Source organism: Oryx dammah, unplaced genomic scaffold (assembly GCF_014754425.2).
Source record: "Oryx dammah isolate SB20612 unplaced genomic scaffold, SCBI_Odam_1.1 HiC_scaffold_28, whole genome shotgun sequence".
NCBI lineage: Eukaryota > Metazoa > Chordata > Mammalia > Artiodactyla > Bovidae > Oryx > Oryx dammah.
In genome coordinates, this window is record NW_024070212.1 from 13,375,696 (window position 1) to 13,393,795 (window position 18,100).

An 18,100-nucleotide genomic window follows, 5' to 3' on the forward strand; every position below is an offset into this window, starting at 1 on the left:
TCTAGCTGTCCCTGACCCCCTCTGATGAGTTGAGGTATCTCAAAGATCACGAAGTAATTGGCCATTGGGGAGGGGGCTGTGTTGAAGTTCAGCATAGCCTGAGATGGGGCAGAAGGAGGCGTCCACCCACCTCTTTCAAAAGTACCTAAAGCCCTTACCCCCCGCCTCACCCTTCCTTCAGGGAATGGGGGCCACCACAGTTTCCCAGAATAAATGCAACCATCCTGCCCCTTCTCCCTTAACCTCCACCACTAGCTCCTTAGTCTTCCCCTGGTGTGGGCCCCACTGGGCAATATCACCATCTCGAAGGTTCTCAAGGCGAAGGGTTTTGGGAGACTGGTAGGCAGCTTGAGGCCAGCCTGCTCTGAGCTCACGTGCAGTGGCTTCCCTGGGCCCATGGGTCAGCCTGGGAGACACTGGGGGAGCAGAAGACGGCTTAGACTTCCTCTCTTTCCCTCCTAATCTCTTTGTCTTGCTGGGGACAGGGAACTGCTTTTACGTCAGCATGCCGGCAGGACCCCCTGACTCAAGTACGGACCCGTCAGGAGCACACATGAGCCCTTCCCAGCCCGACGGCCTCCCTGCCTGGCAGACAGAGCCTCAGCCCCCACTTCAGGGAGGCCATGGAGATCAAAAGCGCCCCAGCCGCTCTCCCCCAAGTCTGGCCCTCAGGGATGTGGGCATGATCTTCCGCACCATCGAGCAGCTGACCCTCAAGCTCAACCGGCTCAAGGTAAGGGCTCGGGTCCCCAGAGCGCAGTCCATCCCCAAGACCTGTCACCCACAAGAGCTGTCTCAGCAGGAGCCCTAGATCCTGGCCTGGGGCTCTGGCCTCAGCCCGCCCCGCCCCCCTCAAGCACAGCCTCTCCCCAGAGGGGCTGGAGGGCAGATGGCGCTCTGCTACTCTTCCAGGACATGGAGCTGGCCCACAGAGAGCTGCTCAGGTCCCTCGGGGGTCAGTCATCTGGCGGCACCACACCTGTGGGCAGTTTCCACACAGAGGCAGCTAGATGGATAGAAAGCTCCCTCTCCCCTCCAGCCAAGGAGCCCCCAGCCTCTGACTCCACGGACAGCCACGAACTGGGGCCCTGTCCGGAGGACGGTGAGTGAGGTCCTCTGGGGTTGGGGGTGGTGGGTGCGTGGAGAAGGCCGTCGGCTCCTGAGGAAATAGCACCACACAGCTATGAGAAGATGGGGGAGTTCTGAGAAAGGGTCCCATTTTTTTCCCCCTCAGGTACAGTTAATTCATTCACTCATCTCCTCAGCTTGAGGAGGAGGAAGCTCCCCTAAAAGTGGGAACCTTAGAACTGAACCCTCTTTTCTCCTTGGGCTCTGGAGATAACCAACCAGGAGGAACCAAGTCTCACCTCCGAAACCCGTCCTTAATAAGTGGTTCAGAAGCAGATTCTGTGGGCTGGGGCCACGGCTGTGCTCCCACTCAGGCAGGCAGACCCACACCTACTCGTGGGTTTAGGGCCAACAAAACAGAAGTGGGATGCAGCAGACAGCCCTTCCCAGGCCCCACGGGAAACTCTGAGGTTTCTTGTGGAGAACGCCTGTCACGGGAGGCTGGCACTAAAGAGCTGCTCTCACAGGCCTGAGGACTGCCCAGGAGAGACATGGGGGAGGGCCGTCTCGGAGGCCAGCTCCTCAACGCCGCCCCCACTCCCCACAGGCCCCACTCCAATGGAAGACGGCACGGCAGACACAGCCACGTCCCCAGGACCGTAGCTGTCGGAACCACTGAGTCCTCACATCCCCACTCCTCCGCTAGGGACTGGCCTGAGGCAGGGCGCGGGGTGGGGAGACCCCAGACCTCCTCCCCGCGGAGAAGGCTCCAGCCGAGAGCCTGGGGGGGAACCGCATGTTGCTTGGTCTGCTCAGATTGGAGTCGAGTGTCAGTGTCTTTTCCCCCCTCCCTTCAGCCCACCCCTTCAAGGCCTCCTGTCTCCTAAGCATGCAGACTGCATCTGAAAGGGCCCCCTGGTCCCCACGTACTTGTGCGCACCTGTATGTGTGGGTGCCCTCAGACGAGCCAGTGTGAGTGTAAGGAGGCAGCTCCGTGTAAATGCACTTTCTTCCTCCCTCCCTTCTCCACAGGACCCCCAGGCTGGGGTGGGTGTCTCCACCTCTCCTCTTTGTCACTTTGGTTTCCTATAAATATGTACGTATTGTATGTGTATCTCTGCGATTGTAAATAACTTCACCCTTTTTTGTTTCTGATCCTGGAGCCCTGGGGGCAGTTACAGAGGGGCTGCTTAGGGAACAGGAGGCTTACTTGGGTCTCCTAGTTAGCGGCCCAGCTCCAGGATCAGGGCCCAGAGGTGGCGCCATCCCTGAGGCCTCCAGCTTCCAGCCTCCTTGGCCCGGTGCTGAGCTCCTCCCTCTCTCCCAGGACTTCTCATCTTCAGGGGAACTTCTTACCCCACCTGTGTCCACCCTTCCCCACCCTCTCCCTGTAGAAAACCAGTGTATCAGGTACAGAGCTGAAAACTGGGCCCCAGGACGGGGGGTAGGGGGTTGAATGCTGGAGTCCCTAAACTAACCTAGGACCATCCCCAGGGGCTACCACAGCCTTGGCCCCCATTACCACACCCACTCCACCCCCGACTGACTAATAGAATATACACACTGTGCTAGGTGTATATATACATATATATATATAAATATATATATATAATATATAAAATATAGATATGGAAATGACTGTTTTGCTGTTAAAATAATGTATACTCTTTTATTTTCTTCCTTTCATGGTTTTTTTTTTTTCTTTTTTTTAAGAAAAGTTAAATATTCTTCAACTGTGGTGGTATGTGTGTGATTCTTGGAACCACTATGATCAAAGATACTGTAGTTATTCCCTCTGAGACTGGTTAGCATTGGATAGAAGGAATGGAACGCAGCCCCCAGACCCAGGCCTTGCCATATTCTCTCCCGAAGCTCCAGGGCGCACTTCCTGAACTTCAGTTGGGCAAACCAAGTGATACAGCCCCCACAGCTAAGACATACAAAGACACTTATCTCAGTTTAAACACACACACACAAAGGAGCAGTGGTCCCAGAGTCAAGAGCCCTCATGGGCTGCCCTCAGTGAGCTTTAGGACTTTAAAGGCAATACACAGGGGAGGGTCATCTCAGAGGCCTGGCCAGATACTGTCCGAGTCCTCTGGCAGGCTCTGACACCCTCCGGAGGCAGCTTGTCAGACACGGCCACGCCCCCAGGACTGCGACCATTCAGACCTCCTCTCTTTGCTCCCATTGTTGGACTAAGGGACAGATCCTCTTTCCCTCTGTTTTTTTACCTCCTAAACCCAGCATAATGCTGAGTGCTGACCTCAGGAGCTTACGGTCTGGTTGGGCATCAGAATGAATACACTACCCATTCTTGATAAAGTGTAGGGATGAGGACATGGGCTGTAAGGCTCCACGGAAGCTTTAGAAGGCTTCAGACTTACCTCAGTGTTTAAACTGAGATAAGTGTCTCCTGCTACCCACAAGAGAGGCTGGGATGACAGGTCATCGCCAAGCACCTGTGATGTCCTCAGCGTTGCAGATTCAAAGAGCTGCTCCTGCACCCTGCTCCCTTCAGCAGCCAGCTGCCAAGAGACCAAGCAGCAGTGCTGGCGGCTGGAGGCAGAGAGGGCACTGTAGGGGCCACAGAGCCTCACAGAGAGCAGATCTCTGTTGAGGCAATGGAAAGCGGAGTGGGGGTCGAGAGGATGTGACCAGGTTAGACGTGCTCAGAGGTGAAAAAGGACACTTCTCAGGCAGCTCCTGGAAGAGTGGATGTCAGCTCCCCAGAAGCCAGCCCTGGGCTCCGGAGGCATGATCAGGCCATCTCAGGGGATGCAGCACTGAAGGGTGAAGTCAGGGCCCCCGCCCCTCCTGCCCCGGCACCGTCTGGGTGGCTCTGGTTTCAGGTCGCTGGCAGCAGTAGGCAGTGTTGTCAGGGTCCACGTTCAGTGCTTCGCCTTTGCTACAGACGTGATGAGGGACTCGGCACCCTCAAACAGAGCAGCGTACTAGCTCAGCATGTTTTCACAGGCTGCGCCCCTGCCTCTCCAAACCAGTCCAGAGGAGGCAGTCTGAGAAGGTGGAATGGTGGAGCCTGCGCTCCATGCTTCTGCCCCACCCACTCTTCCTCTCCGCTGTGCCTGTTGGCTGCTCTCCCAAGACTTTTCCTTCTGCCTCTTTAAGTCCAGAGACACTGCAAACCCTGGCATATCACATGTCCTCTGGTGGGGGAGGAGGGGGTGACTGTAGGCTGGGCAAGCAAGAACTAGGTCCTGAGGAGGCGGGAGAGCGATGCCCCTGGCCGGCCACAAGCAGAGGGGCTGAGATCACCCCCCACCAGAACCATAAAGCGATTTGGCCATTTCTGGCCATATTAACACTTTGAACAGGCATAAAGTTAAATATTCTGAGTAGTTCTGGGACAGAGCTTCCAGACAACCTCAAGGAAAGAAGTACAGCAGTAGACTTTGTTAATGATCTGAGCTTTCCCCAGGGAGGTCCAGCCCACTGGTGGAAAGGATGCACTTCTGTGGCCCAGAATCTCTGGGGAAAAGCAGGGGGCGGGGCTAGGTGGAAGAAGCCAGGGGCTCCTCCTCTTTGTGCTTGCATTTACTGATGGGGTCCCTTGGCAGCATCAACTCCTGGATCATAGTGTATGCAGGACATTGTGGGGAGAAGCAGTTTTTCTGAAAGAAGAAAGGGCACGCTGATAGCTGACAAAAGCAGTGAGGGTGAATCATCCCAGGAAAAATCGTTTCCTAGGACAAGGTGGGTTAGGGGCTGGGGGGCCCGGAAAAAAAGGCGAAAAGGAGCCTGACTGCCAGTCTCAGGGCGAGAAGGATGAAGGCTGTGCAGTGATAAAAGGACAGGGAAGCTACGGGGCCTGCCTTGGAACAGAGCAGGAGAGGTTGATGGGGACTCACCGCCAGGGACAGCCACAGCAGCCCCACGGGGCCCTTGGATGCGCTCTTGGATTTGGCGAATTGCGCCTGGTACTGCACCACGGTGAGGAAGGCCTCCAGCCCCACCTCTGTGATGCGGTTTCCTGGAGGAAGGAGTAGACGAGGTGGCCTCGGGGCGCCAACCACCTGCTTGCCGACACCATATTAATCCCTTGCTCCTCCAGCTCACTCGCCCAGACTAACACCGGACCTGGTCCTTCATCCGAGCTCTCCTTTTTGTCTCACTTCCCTCAGTCTTTCATCTTGCTCCTCTCTGCTAATTGCCTGACCCAGAGCCCGGACCCGCCCCCACCCCAAAGCCCCATGCAAGAGGGCCTTCAGGTGATGCCCAGCCGCTGGAGAACCAGGTTCTGCCCCATGGAGCGCCATGGGGGCCACCTAGTGGCCGCCGGGGGACCAGCCAGCCTCCTGAGGAAAGCAGGGGGCACTGGCAAACGTACGGAGAAGATTGAGGTGCAAGAGGACCTTGTTCCCAGGCATGAAAACTTTGCCGTCGCGGTGCTCCACAGGCTCCAGGAGAGGGCTGACCATCTCGGCAGCTTCCCCAACCAGCTGCTAAGGCAGAATACTAATTGCAGCAGAGGAGAGGGGAGCTGGTCAACAGGCCATTCATTCATTCATTCAACATACATGTTTTGAGGGCCGGTTATAGTCCAGGCTTTGTCCCGAGTGCTGGAGATACAAAGATAAATTAAGCCCATACCCTCAAGAAGCAGCTCTGTGCGGGGAAGCCAGAGAGTTGAGACTAATGCGGTATGGTGTTGGAGCTGACAGAGGGAAGCAGAACTGGGCAGGGGGGTGGGGGCGGGCCAGACAGGGGAGGGACAGCTAGCCAGGCTTGGGAGCAGTCTACCCTGCAGGAGATGGCCTGGGAGCTGGCGTCTTGGTCGTGTGTGGTCCTTGTCAGATGAAGAGGGGAAAGTGCCAGCAGGTGCAGAGGTGTGAAGTAGTGTTGGCATTCAAGCTCAAGATTTTCTAACAGGGAGATCAATGAGGGTAAAGGACTGCAGGGAGATGGCGCTGAAGGCAGGATGAGAGGGAAATGCAATCATCCTGGGGAGAAACAGCAGCTGCTCCCTGCCTAGGGTGGGGAGGTCTTGGAACACAGGCATACATCAGAGATGTGGGTTCAGTTCCAATAAAGTGGCTTCCCAGTGCATATAAAAGTTACATTTATATTAGTCTAAATGTGCAATGGCTTATGTCTAAAAAAAGCAAGGTATATACCTTAATTTTAAAATACCCTTGCTAAAAAAAAAAAATGCTGACCATCGTCTGAGCCTTCAGAGAATCAGGGTAGTAATATCAAAGATCACTGATGACCATAACAACTGCAATAGTAATGGAAAAAACCTGAAATACTGAGAGAAGTAGTATCGAAAGGTAGCCCAGAGACACAAAGTGAGCAAGGGCTGTTGGGAGAAAAAATGGCACTTGCTTAATGCAGGGTTGCCACAAGCCTTCAATTTGTAATAAATAAATAAAAATGCAGTATCTGAATCGCAGTGAAGCAAAGTACAATAGCCCATGTGTGACTGCATAAGTGCACATAGCCCTTGGGCAGCTGACTCCACTGTGGGGGGTGGGCGCTACGGAGTCAGCAGTCCAAGAAGGTTTTCAAAGCAAGGGACAAGTTGGTCCATGTTGAAAGAGAAAAGGGAGGCTGCAAGGGCAAAGGGGAGGGTCTCAAGTTGCTGTGAGTGCAGTGCCACAACCAGGAAAACACCCTGCCCCTCACCAGGGAGCTGCTGGCAGGGCCAAAGGGCTCTGTTCCCTCTGCAACTGTGGGTGTGGTGGAGACGAACAGATGGCATTTGGGGAGCAGACTGGAGGCAAGGATCAAAGACTGGGCTCCTAATAGAAGGCGAGGGGCACTGAGCTCTGTTACCCTCTGCAAGCCCAGGCTGGGATAGGAAGCAGGCAGGATCTAGGGCACAATGCCAGGTGAAGTGGCTGCTGCCACAGGACAGGACTGGAGACTCCTTTCCAGGAGGGGCTGGGGGCCTGGACCCCAGGGACGTGCTCCCCACCCCACTTCTCCCAGCCTACCTCAGACTCCATGAGGATGCTGCGCTTCTCTTTGCTCCCAGTCTTGGCCCCCTTTCCCTTGCTTAGTTTCTGCTCAGGGATGGTTACCTCTGGAGTAGGAAGAGGAGCCAGAATGCACAGGGCAGACCTCTGCCACCACCCAGTTTCCCCAGAGAAAGGCTGGGGCGAGGAAAGGGTCTCCTCACACTGTGGGTTTGGGTACAGTAGAAATAGAGCTGGAGGGGGGGCTCAGCCAGGCAGGGCAGGAGATTCCTCCTCTGAGAGCAGAGCCACAGGGGTCCAGCCCAGGGAATCAGTGTGGAGTGCAGTGAGTGGGGCTGGTTGGGGTTTCCAACAGCATCCACAAGAAGGCTAGCTCAGGGCAGGCGGCTTCTCCTGCCCAGGGCTGCGCCTTCATCCACAAACTGCAGGCAGGTGCCAGCACTTACTCCCCTTGCCTGCCTTTGCGGAGTCTTCTTTCTTAGGGGTTCCTTGTGTAGGTGACTGCCCAGGCCCTGACTTCTCCTCTTTCTTCACCACTTCCTGTGGAGGATGTAAGAAGAGAGATGAGAGATGAGAGTCCTGCATCTCTAGCAGATATGGGAAGGGGTCGGCACTAGGACCCTGGGCCTGAGATGGACCTTCAAAGGCCTTCCAGCCTCCACCCAACTTGTTTATCAAGGGAAGCTTCCTCCCCTATTCCTCCAGCGCCCAAGACTCTACTGCCCCCACCCAGCACACCTACCCCCGACTTCTCCTTTTTCTTGCCCAGACCCTTGGGTGTCTTCACTGTCTGCGTCTTGTCCTTCTCCACCAATGCAAAACTGCTGACCCCCATCAGCTGATTCTTGTCACGCTCTGTTTTGGAGTCCCCGTGCCGAGAGGTGGAAGGCTGTGCTCACAAATGGGGAGGGGGGGGGATAGAAGAGGAAGAAGCCAGTGTCCCTTCCCTTGTGCCTGGGTGGCAATCAGGCTGGCAGCATCCCCATCGAATCTCCCTGCCTAAACGCTAACATGATTTGTTTGAGACTCTTACGGGGCATTTTGGGAACAAGTAGCAGAGGGATCCTGGGATGAGTTTGGGGGTGGGGGTGGGAGGGTAGGAAAGGCATTTAGACTCATACTGAGGGGAGAAAACTGTAGCTAACATATTTTAAACTAAGTGCTAGGCACTTTTCCAAGTGCATTAGCTGAATTAATTCATTTAATCCTCTCAACAATCCTATGAGGTAGACACAGTTATCCCCATTTTACAGATGAGGAAACTGGGGCCCTGAGAGGTTCAGTCACACGCCCAAGGTCTCAAGCTGTTTCGTGGATGAGCCAGATTCCAAGTCCCTGCGGTCTATAAATCTAGTCCTTTCTCTTAACCAACACACTCTGCCCTCAGCGGAGTGGCTCTGCGGTTAGAGACCAAACTTTTGTTAGATGTGTGCTGAGGTCGGAGAGAAAAACGGTCACAACACAGGGAGAGAAGACGGCTTAGGACACGTCCAGCCGTCTGAAAGCGGCCGACCTGGGAAGCGGTTCAGCTCTCCGGCTGGGGGCGCTCCTCACCGATCGCGAGCGCTCTTGCGAACCTTTCTCCAGCAGGAGGCGCCGGCGCTCCACCACCTCGGTATGTGTCAGCTCGAAGGGGCTCAGGACCTGGGGTGGGACGGCACCTCGCCATCAGCCGTCCGGGGAGCGGGGACTGGGAGCGGGGGTCTCTCCCCGGCCCCGCCTATCCCGCACACCCACCTCAGCCAGCTTCACGGCGCCCTTGTCCTGGATGCGGTTGTGGGCCAGGGACAGCCAGAGCAGGGAGCGATTGAGCCGGAGGCCCTGCAGGGGTGGGGAGGGGCAGTGAGCCAGCCGGCTGGCCCCGGGCGCCGCAGCTCGCGTGGGACCCTGCCCGCTGCGCACGCACATCTGCGATGTAGCCCGCGCCCTCGTCCCCGATGTGGTTGAAGCCCAGGTTGAGCGAGACCAGGGTCCGGTTGCAGCTGTGCAGCGTAGACAGAGCCTGACCCAGAAGCTGCGCCCCGTGGTCGTCGATGTTGTTGTTCCGCAGAGACAAATGGGCAATCCTAGGCAACGGGAGGGAGAGCGCGGGTCTTGGGGAATCTGGGATCCTGGGCGGTTCGGTTACCTCGGAAAACTTGGGGGCATGAGGAGGGCCATTCGGGTCTGAGGGTGGAGGAACTGAGGGTCCTGGGGGAGGTGCTAGAGGGACAAGGCAGGGTGGGAACTAAGGATGGCTGGGGGTGGGGGACGAGCCCAGAGAAAGGCGGTGAGGGGAAGGAGTCTCACGTGCTGTCTGCTGCCATGAGCTTGTGGTAGGACTGCTCCGGCAGTGGGTTCCCCTCCAGAGACACCTTCCTGAGGGTGGGGGAGATCTGAGACCCAAGAGACACCACTGAGGCCAGGTGAGGGGGGGGGACAAAGAGGGAGGGTGGGGCTCTGGCGAGCAGCTTGGGAACATGCCCCACCCCCCAACTCCCTGACACAGGAAATTATCTGTGACCCTTCTCCAGACTAGAAATCCAGAAGTGTGCCATGTGAAGGGATTGCTCTCCAGAGCTAGTGACAGGAGCTTCTAAGATGGTACAGGAGCCCCTCGGATGACCCCAGTGATCCCCACTGCTTGGTATCCATACGCCAGTGTAACCCTCTCCCCTTGAGTGTGGCTGACCTAGTGACTCACTTCTAATGAATAAGCAAAGGGCAAAGCGATGAGAGGTCACTTTCAAGTTTAGGTTACAAAAAGGCTGTGGTTTCCAACTGGGGTGCTCTCTGGTACTAGCTGCCGGGTGGTGAGAGCACCCAGATGACCTAGGGAAGGCTCACAATTGGAGGCACTGCAGCCAATCAGCTGCTATGTAAGTGAGCTTGGCTGCCGATGCTCCACCACCACCACCCTGCACCCCCCAAAATGACGGCAACCCCAGCCAACCGCCTTACTGCAACCCCACTGAGACCCTGAGCCAAAGGCACCAGCTAACCTACACCTGGATTTTAAACGGTAAGATAATAAACGTTTGTTGTATTAAGCCACTATAATCTGCGGTAACTTGTTACACAGCAACAGTTACCCAGTACATGACCCCTCCACAGGGCAGTGGCTTCTCCAACAGTATTGACAGGTTGGAGGTCTTTTTCCAAGTTACAACAAACATGGAACTAACGGCTGTAAACTTTTCTGTTAAAAAATTCCTCCCATGGAAAAAAAAAATTCTTTCATATCTGCCCAACATTTCAGCCTGGCTCATCTAGCATCTGAACCTGATTGCATTTATTTTTTATTATTTTATTATGTTGATCTGACTTATTTTTACATATTAAGATGAACTCAATATTTTTTTTTCCTGCTGGCTAAATTGTTTCTAATTACCCTGATAGAATGAACAAAGAGCTCCAGCTGAAGGAGACAAAAGCCCTGCCCTCAAGAAGCATCCCTTCCATCTACGGAAGACAAGTGGGGAGGCCAGCCAGTGACGGTGGGAAGGTCTGTAAAGCAGAAGTCAAGGATGCAAGGGGAGCGTCAGTAAAGAGCAGCCAGATCAGCTGTGTTCTTTCTACAACAACCACGCCTGTAGTCACTACCTCACACTTCGCTCTGACTCCCTCCTCTACAGGAATGCCCCTTCCGGTTCCCTGCCTGGCCTCTTCCTATTCCTCTTTCAAGGCTCAGCTTAGTAACCGCCCCCTCCAGGCACCCTTCCATGTCTCCCATAAAATATCCACCTCTGCAGTCCCCACACTGCCCTGCACTATTCATTGCTATGTCCTTTTCCCTCCCTCACAGGACTGCTAGTTCCTGTAGGAGAAGAGCCAGTCCCCGGTTCAGCGTCAGAGCCCAGGCAGTGAGGAACCAGGGAGGCAGGACTGATGATCAGGAGAGGAAATAAGGCCCCAAAGGCAGGCTCTTTAGGTGCTGGTATAGACAGAAAATGGGGACCCTACAGCTTGTCAGATGGGAACTTCAGAACCCCCACAGACACTAGCAGCACCCTCTTTCCACAGGGATGCCAGCCCAGGCCACAGGAGCTGGAACTTGTCCCCCTTGTTCCCAAACTGCTCCCTTCAGACCACCCAGCCAGCCCGTCTACCCAGGTCTCCTCCCCGCTCGCCTGTTCCCCTCTGCTGACCTGAGCGTGGATGAGCAGAGAGGCAAGAGGGCGATGAAGGTAGTCAGGGTCTTATCAGTCAGCCCCACCTTCCACAAGCTGGAAACGGTGGAAAGCACAGAATTGCAGCTGGAACATCACCTCCTTTCCATTTGTCCCCCCAGCCGCCGTGATAACCCAGCCACACCCTTCCTCATTCCCCTCTTTCCTCAACTCCCCAGGGTCTTCCATGCCCCTTCCGTTCTTTCTCCCAGACCGCTAGGAGCCTGCCGCCCCCACTGGCCTCCTGCCCCTCCCGCAGCCCCGGTCCCCTACCCCCACGCCCCCTCACTTGATGGCCTGCAGCTGGCTGAGGGAGGGCAGACACTTCGAGAAGATACCCAGGATCCGCTCCTCAACCTTCCAACCTGTGGAAGGAGAGAAGGAAGGCACCTCGGGCCGGAGGGGTACGGTGGGGTGGGGGACGGCGGGTGGGAGGGGCAGTGCGCTGAGGAGGCCTCACCGCGAATGTAGATTTCCTTCACGGACTTGTCCTCCGGCTCCAGCTCCACCTGGATGGTGGGCCGGAAGAACACGTATTTGCTCTCCAGGCTGTTGAGGCTGCAGGACCCCGACAGCCGCTGGTCATCTGGAAGGCAGGGAGGGGCGCGAGGAGCCGGGGAAGGAGGGAGAGGATAGAGTCACCGCCCCGGGCCCCACGATCCGGCCAACCTACGGGTGCCAGAGAGGCCGGGACAGCCCCCACGGAGAGAAAGGAGAGCCCCCGAAACAAATCCCCCGACACCTGCCTCCCCACCCATCCCCTTGAAATCCACCCCGCTCAGTCACACGCACAATGCCCTGCGTCCCCGCCTTTCCGCCCGCCGTGCGATGGGAGGCTGGGGATGGACGCGGTGGCCCTGGCAGACACCCTGGCGGCTCCGCTGTCACTCACCTACTGTGGGCTTTTCCGACGTAGAGGCCGAGGGGGCGAAGGTCGGCTGCGGGCGGGGTCGGGTGACCACTTTGGGGAAGTCCGTGTAGCCCCACCGCGTGCAGAGCTCAGCGAAATCCACCTCGAAGATGCCAGTGCACTGGTACTCCTCTGCAGGGGCGGGGACGAGAGTGGGCGGGGAAGGGCCGAGCCGCGCGGAGCTCGCCGGCTGGAGCCCAAGGTCGCCACCAGAGGGCAGCAGAGACCAGAGGACGCCCCACCCAGCCCCGCTCCCCCTCCCGCCTGGGATCCCGGCCCAGCGCCGCGTTCCCACGCTCGCCTGCGCGGCGCTTCTGGCCTCGGGGCGGCCCGGAGCCCCTCCATAGAGGCAGACATCCTTACGGCCATTTTTAACATGTAAGATGCGTTCTAGAGACCGACACTGAAAACACTTGGCAGGAAACTGGGAAATCGAGATCTGGAAGAAGGGACTAACGGGCTTGGAATGTCGACAAGGCGGGCGCCTCGGCTCCTCCTCCCACCCCATGGGTCAAGGCCGCTTCCACTCCGGCTCTCCGCTCCCTGGGGTTGGGGGGAGGGGACCTTTGCCTCCCGAGCCCACCACCTCCCCTGTTCCTTCCTTGCGGGGACTGCCCAGGGCCACACGAGGAAAGAAGGCCCAGGCCTGATGTGAGAAAAGGAAGGAACCCACAAGGACCTCTCCATCTCCCCAACCCACTCCCCCACCCCTACTGCCCCCACCTGACGCGCAGACTGAGGCCAAGCAGGGCGGTAGGCTTTATTTAAGAAACATGGACAGAGCCGGTACTCCTGTCCCACACTGTGCTAAGTGCTTTGGAAATCTTAACTCATTCAGGAGTTGTAGTAGTTCAGGCAGATGCCCAGCACTTGCCATCCAGAGGGGTCTGCAGGCCTGAGGTGTCTGAGTACCCAAAGATGCCTGCTCTTCCCTGCTCCTAAATGGGCCTCCCAGCAAGAAGTGGTTCCTTTAGATGGGAAGGGGTGTCCCAGCAAAGGGGAGACTCTGGAGGCAGAGGGTGGGCTTGATGCCAGCCTGAAGGGCAGCCTGGAAACCCTGCAGCAACATCACCCAGGCCACAGGCTGCAGGGGCTGTGCCCAGAGAAGAGAATTCCTGCAGTTGACAGCGGGGATGCTGTGCGCAGGGTGTGGGCCACTGGGAGATTGTGTGCTCAGCACGGTGAGGGTAAATGAGAGGCGGCACTGGGAGGTGAGGGGAAGCCCCTTGTACAACTGACTCCTGCACGGGGCCTGCTTTCCCAAGCTCCTGTCTCTACTGGGAGAACCCCTCCATCCTTCCTTGCTTCACTCACACCATCTTCTCTAAACAGAGATTCTCAAACTTTAACATCTGTCTGTAAGAATCATCAGGAAAGCCTGTTAAGAATTTCCTGAGCCCCATCCCTCCTGGATTCTGATCCCATAGTCTAAGCAGAGTCCATGAATTTGCATTTCCAACAAGCTCACTGTGCGTGTCCAACTCTTTGTGACCCCATGGACTGTAGCCCGCCAGGTTCCTCTGTCCATGCGGACTCTCCAGGCAAGAGTACTGGAGTGAGTTGTCAGGCCCTCCTTCAGGGGGTCCTCCTGACCCAGGGGTCGAGCCCAGTCTTCTGTGTCTCATGCATTGGCAGGTGCGTTTTTTACCCACTGAGCCACCTGGGAAGCCCTCACAAGTTCACAAATGACACCAAAGATGGGCCAAGGAGAGCACCCGAGAACCCCGTTCTAGAACAGCACGCCCCTAATGATGGAAATGTTCCACATCTGGGCTTCAGCTAGCAGCCACTCAGTGAGCAGCACAGCCCTGAAAGGGCCTTGCTCCTGCTTTCCTCCCCTCTCACACTCCCTCCTCACGCTCACTGTGAGCTTACCTCATAGCTTCTTGAAAGGAAGCCACCAGATGGGGTTTTCTCTAAATCTGTAAACCTTCCTGCATCTGCCTTCACTCTTTGCCCTATATGAACCCTGCCACAGGGCCCCTGCTAAAGCTTCTGGGACCATGTGGCCATGTCCTGGTATCACTCCCTTTCTGTCTGACCTCTCTGGCTCCTCTGTCAGCTCCTCCTCCTCTAAGATCCCTGAGGCTGGGTTCTGAGCCCTTTCCTGTCTCTGGCTCCACTCCCTCCCTCCCCAGGGGAATCTGTTTTATTCCCAGGGTTTAAATGCACCCAAACATCAGCACCTCCCAATTCACATCTCCAGACCTGACATCATCTCACTGCTCCAGACCCTTCCATCCAGCTGCTCAGCCAACACCAGCCCTTGGAAATCTCTCACATGTTCTTCCTTCATGTATGCCTGTCTCCATGGATGGCCCTTGAACCCATCCCACGTCCAGTACAGAAACATGGAATCATTCTTGCTACCTCCCCTCCCCCCACCATCCACTACTTCACCAACTCTTTTTCTACCATGGAAGTATTTTTCCAAGAAGCCTAACCCAGCTCCCCATTACCTTCCTCCAGCTACAACTGTCCCTCACCTGGGCTATTAAAATGCCTCGTAACTCATCTCCCTGCCCCCATTCTCTCCCTCTGCTACTCCATTTCCCACACAGCAGCCAGAGTGGGTTGTGTATGTGTGTGTGAGGGTGTGTGTGTGTGTGTGGGTGTGTGTGTGTGAGATGTGGCTGGGTTCATATCTATAGGAGATTCTAAACTGTCTGGTTTTTCCTTCTAGAAAATGTTCTTTCTCCAGCTCCTATAGCTCCCCTCCCACAGCCACCAGCACTGACAAGGAGATGGCACCTGACCAAGGTCTGATATCAGCGTGTTTTCTCCAAGTTGTTTTTCTGTGAGTCCAGAGATCGCAAGTTCCTGTCTGTCTTCAATGCAAAGTAGTGGTTTGAATCAAGAAGGCTTCCAATCAATTCCCCTTTGTGGATAATTAGTTTGAGTTGGGGTTCTATCACTTGCAACATAAAAAGCCACACTCATATGCATACTTTTCCAATGATGTTCGATTCCTAGAGAATGTATATTCCATTCCAGCTGGACTGTGTCCATCTCATTCTGTCTCTATCGGACCTGGCTACAGAGCAGACATCAAAAAAGTAATTGTTGGAATAAATGTCTATAAAACTCAAAGTCACTCTTGGCAGTGCCCTTGCATCTTCCCATCACTCCCTGGACCCTCTTCTCTCATACAAATTGGCACATCTTATTTTATTTGTCAGCATCCCAAACCAGTGTGGGTTCTTTAAGATCAAGTTCAATACAAACATCTGCCAAACTGGGTTGGTTGTAGGAACTGTACTGGGACTGAAACTGTGATTCACATCCCAGGATGGAGCAGGGCGCTTGAAATGGGTGTGCAATGTGTGTTTGTTGAGTGAACAAGTGAATTTGCAGTTTATAAAAATACTCTCACCATCAACTCCATTGTGCCTCCTCACAACAGGCAGGACAGGACTCCACAGTACAGAGAAGAAACAAGCCTAATAACACGTGAACATCCAATAGTGTGACCACTTTCAACACTCTTACCACGTGCCAGGACCTATTTACATTCACATACCAAACTCCATTCTGAAGGAGATCAGCCCTGGGAATTCTTTGGAAGGAATGATGCTAAAGCTGAAACTGCAGTACTTTGGCCACCTCATGTGAAGAGCTGACTCATTGGAAAAGACTTTGATGCTGGGAGGGACTGGGGGCAGGAGGAGAAGGGGACGGCAGAGGATGAGACGGCTGGATGGCATCACTGACTCGATGGACGTGAATCTGAGTGAACTCCGGGAGTTGGTGATGGACAGGGAGGCCTGGCGTGCTGCGATTCATGGGGTCGCAAAGAGTCGAACACAACTGAGCGACTGAACTGAACTGAACCGAACCGAACTTCCGCCTGTGGAGTCCTTTTCCACACAGCACTCCTTAGCACTAGAAATTCTATTATTATCTGCTAGTATTTGGTAGTATATTATTACTACTTCGCCCGCTAGTGCCTGACACAGCGACGACGCCCCATCCAGTCTGGCTAAATCCGAGGGACGAGTGGCTGGTGGGAGTGCGTGGAGCCGAAGCCTAGAGGCCTAACCCCTCAACCCCGTCACCAACGTACCAGGGTTTTTGGGCTCCTCCTCGCCCACCGGCGGCAGGACGGTCGCCGGCTTCTCCTTGGCCCCGCGATCCCCCTTCTTGCTCACTGCACCCGATGATTTCTGGATCCCGGGACGCGGGGCCCTGGGTGAGGTCGCGGGTGGTGCGCTTGCCTCGCCCGACATGCCTCTGCCGTCCGCAGCGACTCTGGGAACCCTAACGGGGGCGAGGAGGCAGGACCAGACCTGTGGGGCTTGCCTTGGAGGTGGCTGAATCAAGGGTCTCTACTTCCGCCTGCACCAGCTGGACCCGCCTGCCGTGGCGTCGCCTCCGCGTCCCTCTCCACGACAACCGCGCGAGGTGGGCCGGCCCGCGGGCAAAGGGCAACCGCGGAGCGCACGCGAGGCCGCCAGGGGGCACCACAGAGTCACTAGTAGGAGGCGGGGCCCGGAGGGCGGAGCCACGGAGGAGGACACCCAGGAAGGGCGGAGTCAGGGCAGAGCGGGCCCGACTGGGCGGCAGGGGGTCACACGGGCAGAGGAGCCCGGGAGGGCCGCAGTGAGAAAGGAGAAGAACCTGGGCGGGGTGTGGAGGAGGAAGACGAGTGGATCCCGGACTGGACCAGACCGGACCAAAGGAGGGGGCGGGGCTAGGGCAAGATCAGGGCGGAGAGGTGGGGCTGCGGGGGGCGGGCTAGGAGCCTTCCAAGGTCATCCGCGAAACTGACCCGGGGGAAGCCCGGCGTCAACTCAGCGTATTAGGGTTCATGGCTGTAGGAGGAACCTAGGAAAGAGTCCGGGCAGGGACAGATCCAGTCTCCGGGGTCCGTCATCCTCTCCTGTAAGGAGACGGCCCTTGGTGGAAGAGTCCCAGAGAGACCCGCAGAATTGGCGAGTTGGCGTGGCTCTTGGTTTGTAATCTCGACCCCATATATTTAGCTTGCTGGAGGTCTGGGGACTTAGTTGATCCACTGAGTTAAGGAGGCGGGTCACGCTTCCTAGAAAGTTGGATTCAAAGTCCTCAGGTAGTCTAGACCCTACTGGGCCCCCATCTGAGTATACCCTCTCCCTGTCCCCTCTGCTCTCCTGCTCACTCCATTCCATGCTCCCCCCACACCCCCACCCCCAGACCTTCCCACCTTTGAGCCTTTGTGCTGTTCCGCTGTAGAAATTCTACCCTTTGGGAAAGGCTTCGACCTGCCCAGGCTTGTAGCTCCCGGAGCAATTTGCCCATCTATCTTAGCATTTGCCAGTAATTACCATTGGTACCTTTAACTCACTCAGCCACTCAGCCTTTGGGGGAACATTTATTGAGTGCCTACTATGTGCCAAGGGGAACCAATGTTGAACATAAACATGGGATTCCTGTTTTCAGGGAACTTACAGTCTGGTGGGGAAGGCAGGGAATAATCAAATAATCACATTAAAACCCAACACATTAGAGAAGTGCCTGGCACCCTGTTGGCCTTTTGCAGGTATCTGGTGTATAAATACATCTGTCATCAATGCTATGAAAGAGAAAACGGGATGTGGAGTACAAGCAGGAGTTAACAGGTGAGTGGGGGAGGGAGAGCATTCCAGATGCGCCAAGTCCCTGTCATAGGAAGCCATGTCACTGAGAGAAGGACACAGAGGCCAATGTAATTGGAGCAGAGAGACAGGGAACACAGTTTAGAGTAAGGCTGAAGAGACAGACAGGCCATGCCAGCAAAGCCTTTAAGGCCTTGGACAATTCTGACTGTAGCCCAAAACCCATGGGCCACCAATGGAGACTTTCAGGCAGAGGAAACCTAAAACCAGCTTGTATTTCGAGCAGCTGATTGGAGGGAGGACCAGATGAATGCAGGGATGCCAGTCAGGCTATTTCTAGAGCTAACTGGGTTTGGGCTGCCTCTCCATTATAGTGAGTGCCCCAAGTCAGGATCAGTGCCTGGTACCCCTCTGAAACCACACACACACACACACACACACACACACACACACACACACACACAC

The 18,100-nt window shown here is 55.8% G+C and overlaps 2 protein-coding genes across 11 annotated transcripts in view; one reads left to right on the forward strand and one right to left on the reverse strand.

Moving 5' to 3' along the window:
- ARHGEF11 (Rho guanine nucleotide exchange factor 11) overlaps positions 1-2,706 on the forward strand; it is a 111,259-nt gene extending 108,553 nt beyond the window's left edge. For all 7 annotated transcript variants that reach the window (XM_040230211.1, XM_040230209.1, XM_040230212.1 and 4 more), the window contains 3 exons: positions 486-733; positions 913-1,102; positions 1,676-2,706. In XM_040230211.1, coding sequence (XP_040086145.1) covers positions 486-733; positions 913-1,102; positions 1,676-1,731 — 494 coding nt within the window. In that variant the 3' untranslated portion in view covers positions 1,732-2,706. The remainder of the gene's footprint in view (positions 1-485; positions 734-912; positions 1,103-1,675) is intronic.
- Positions 1,914-16,438, reverse strand: LRRC71 (leucine rich repeat containing 71). 4 transcript variants are annotated; one of them, XM_040230223.1, is made up of 16 exons: positions 16,129-16,438; positions 12,048-12,197; positions 11,616-11,741; positions 11,445-11,520; positions 11,135-11,212; positions 9,297-9,365; positions 8,914-9,073; positions 8,745-8,828; positions 8,562-8,651; positions 7,750-7,896; positions 7,454-7,547; positions 7,026-7,114; positions 5,607-5,648; positions 5,417-5,531; positions 4,938-5,059; positions 1,914-4,700 (listed from the first exon to the last, which is right to left on the reverse strand). In XM_040230223.1, exons 1-16 carry the CDS (start codon positions 16,289-16,291, stop codon positions 4,581-4,583), a joined length of 1,725 nt encoding a protein of 574 aa, XP_040086157.1. In that variant the 5' UTR covers positions 16,292-16,438; the 3' UTR covers positions 1,914-4,580. The 4 variants fall into 4 exon arrangements, with proteins under 4 accessions (XP_040086157.1, XP_040086158.1, XP_040086160.1 ...); XM_040230224.1 differs by having other exon boundaries at positions 5,417-5,528; positions 16,129-16,437; XM_040230226.1 differs by lacking the exon at positions 5,607-5,648 and having other exon boundaries at positions 5,417-5,528; positions 16,129-16,437.
- Positions 16,439-18,100: the final 1,662 nt, after the last annotated feature.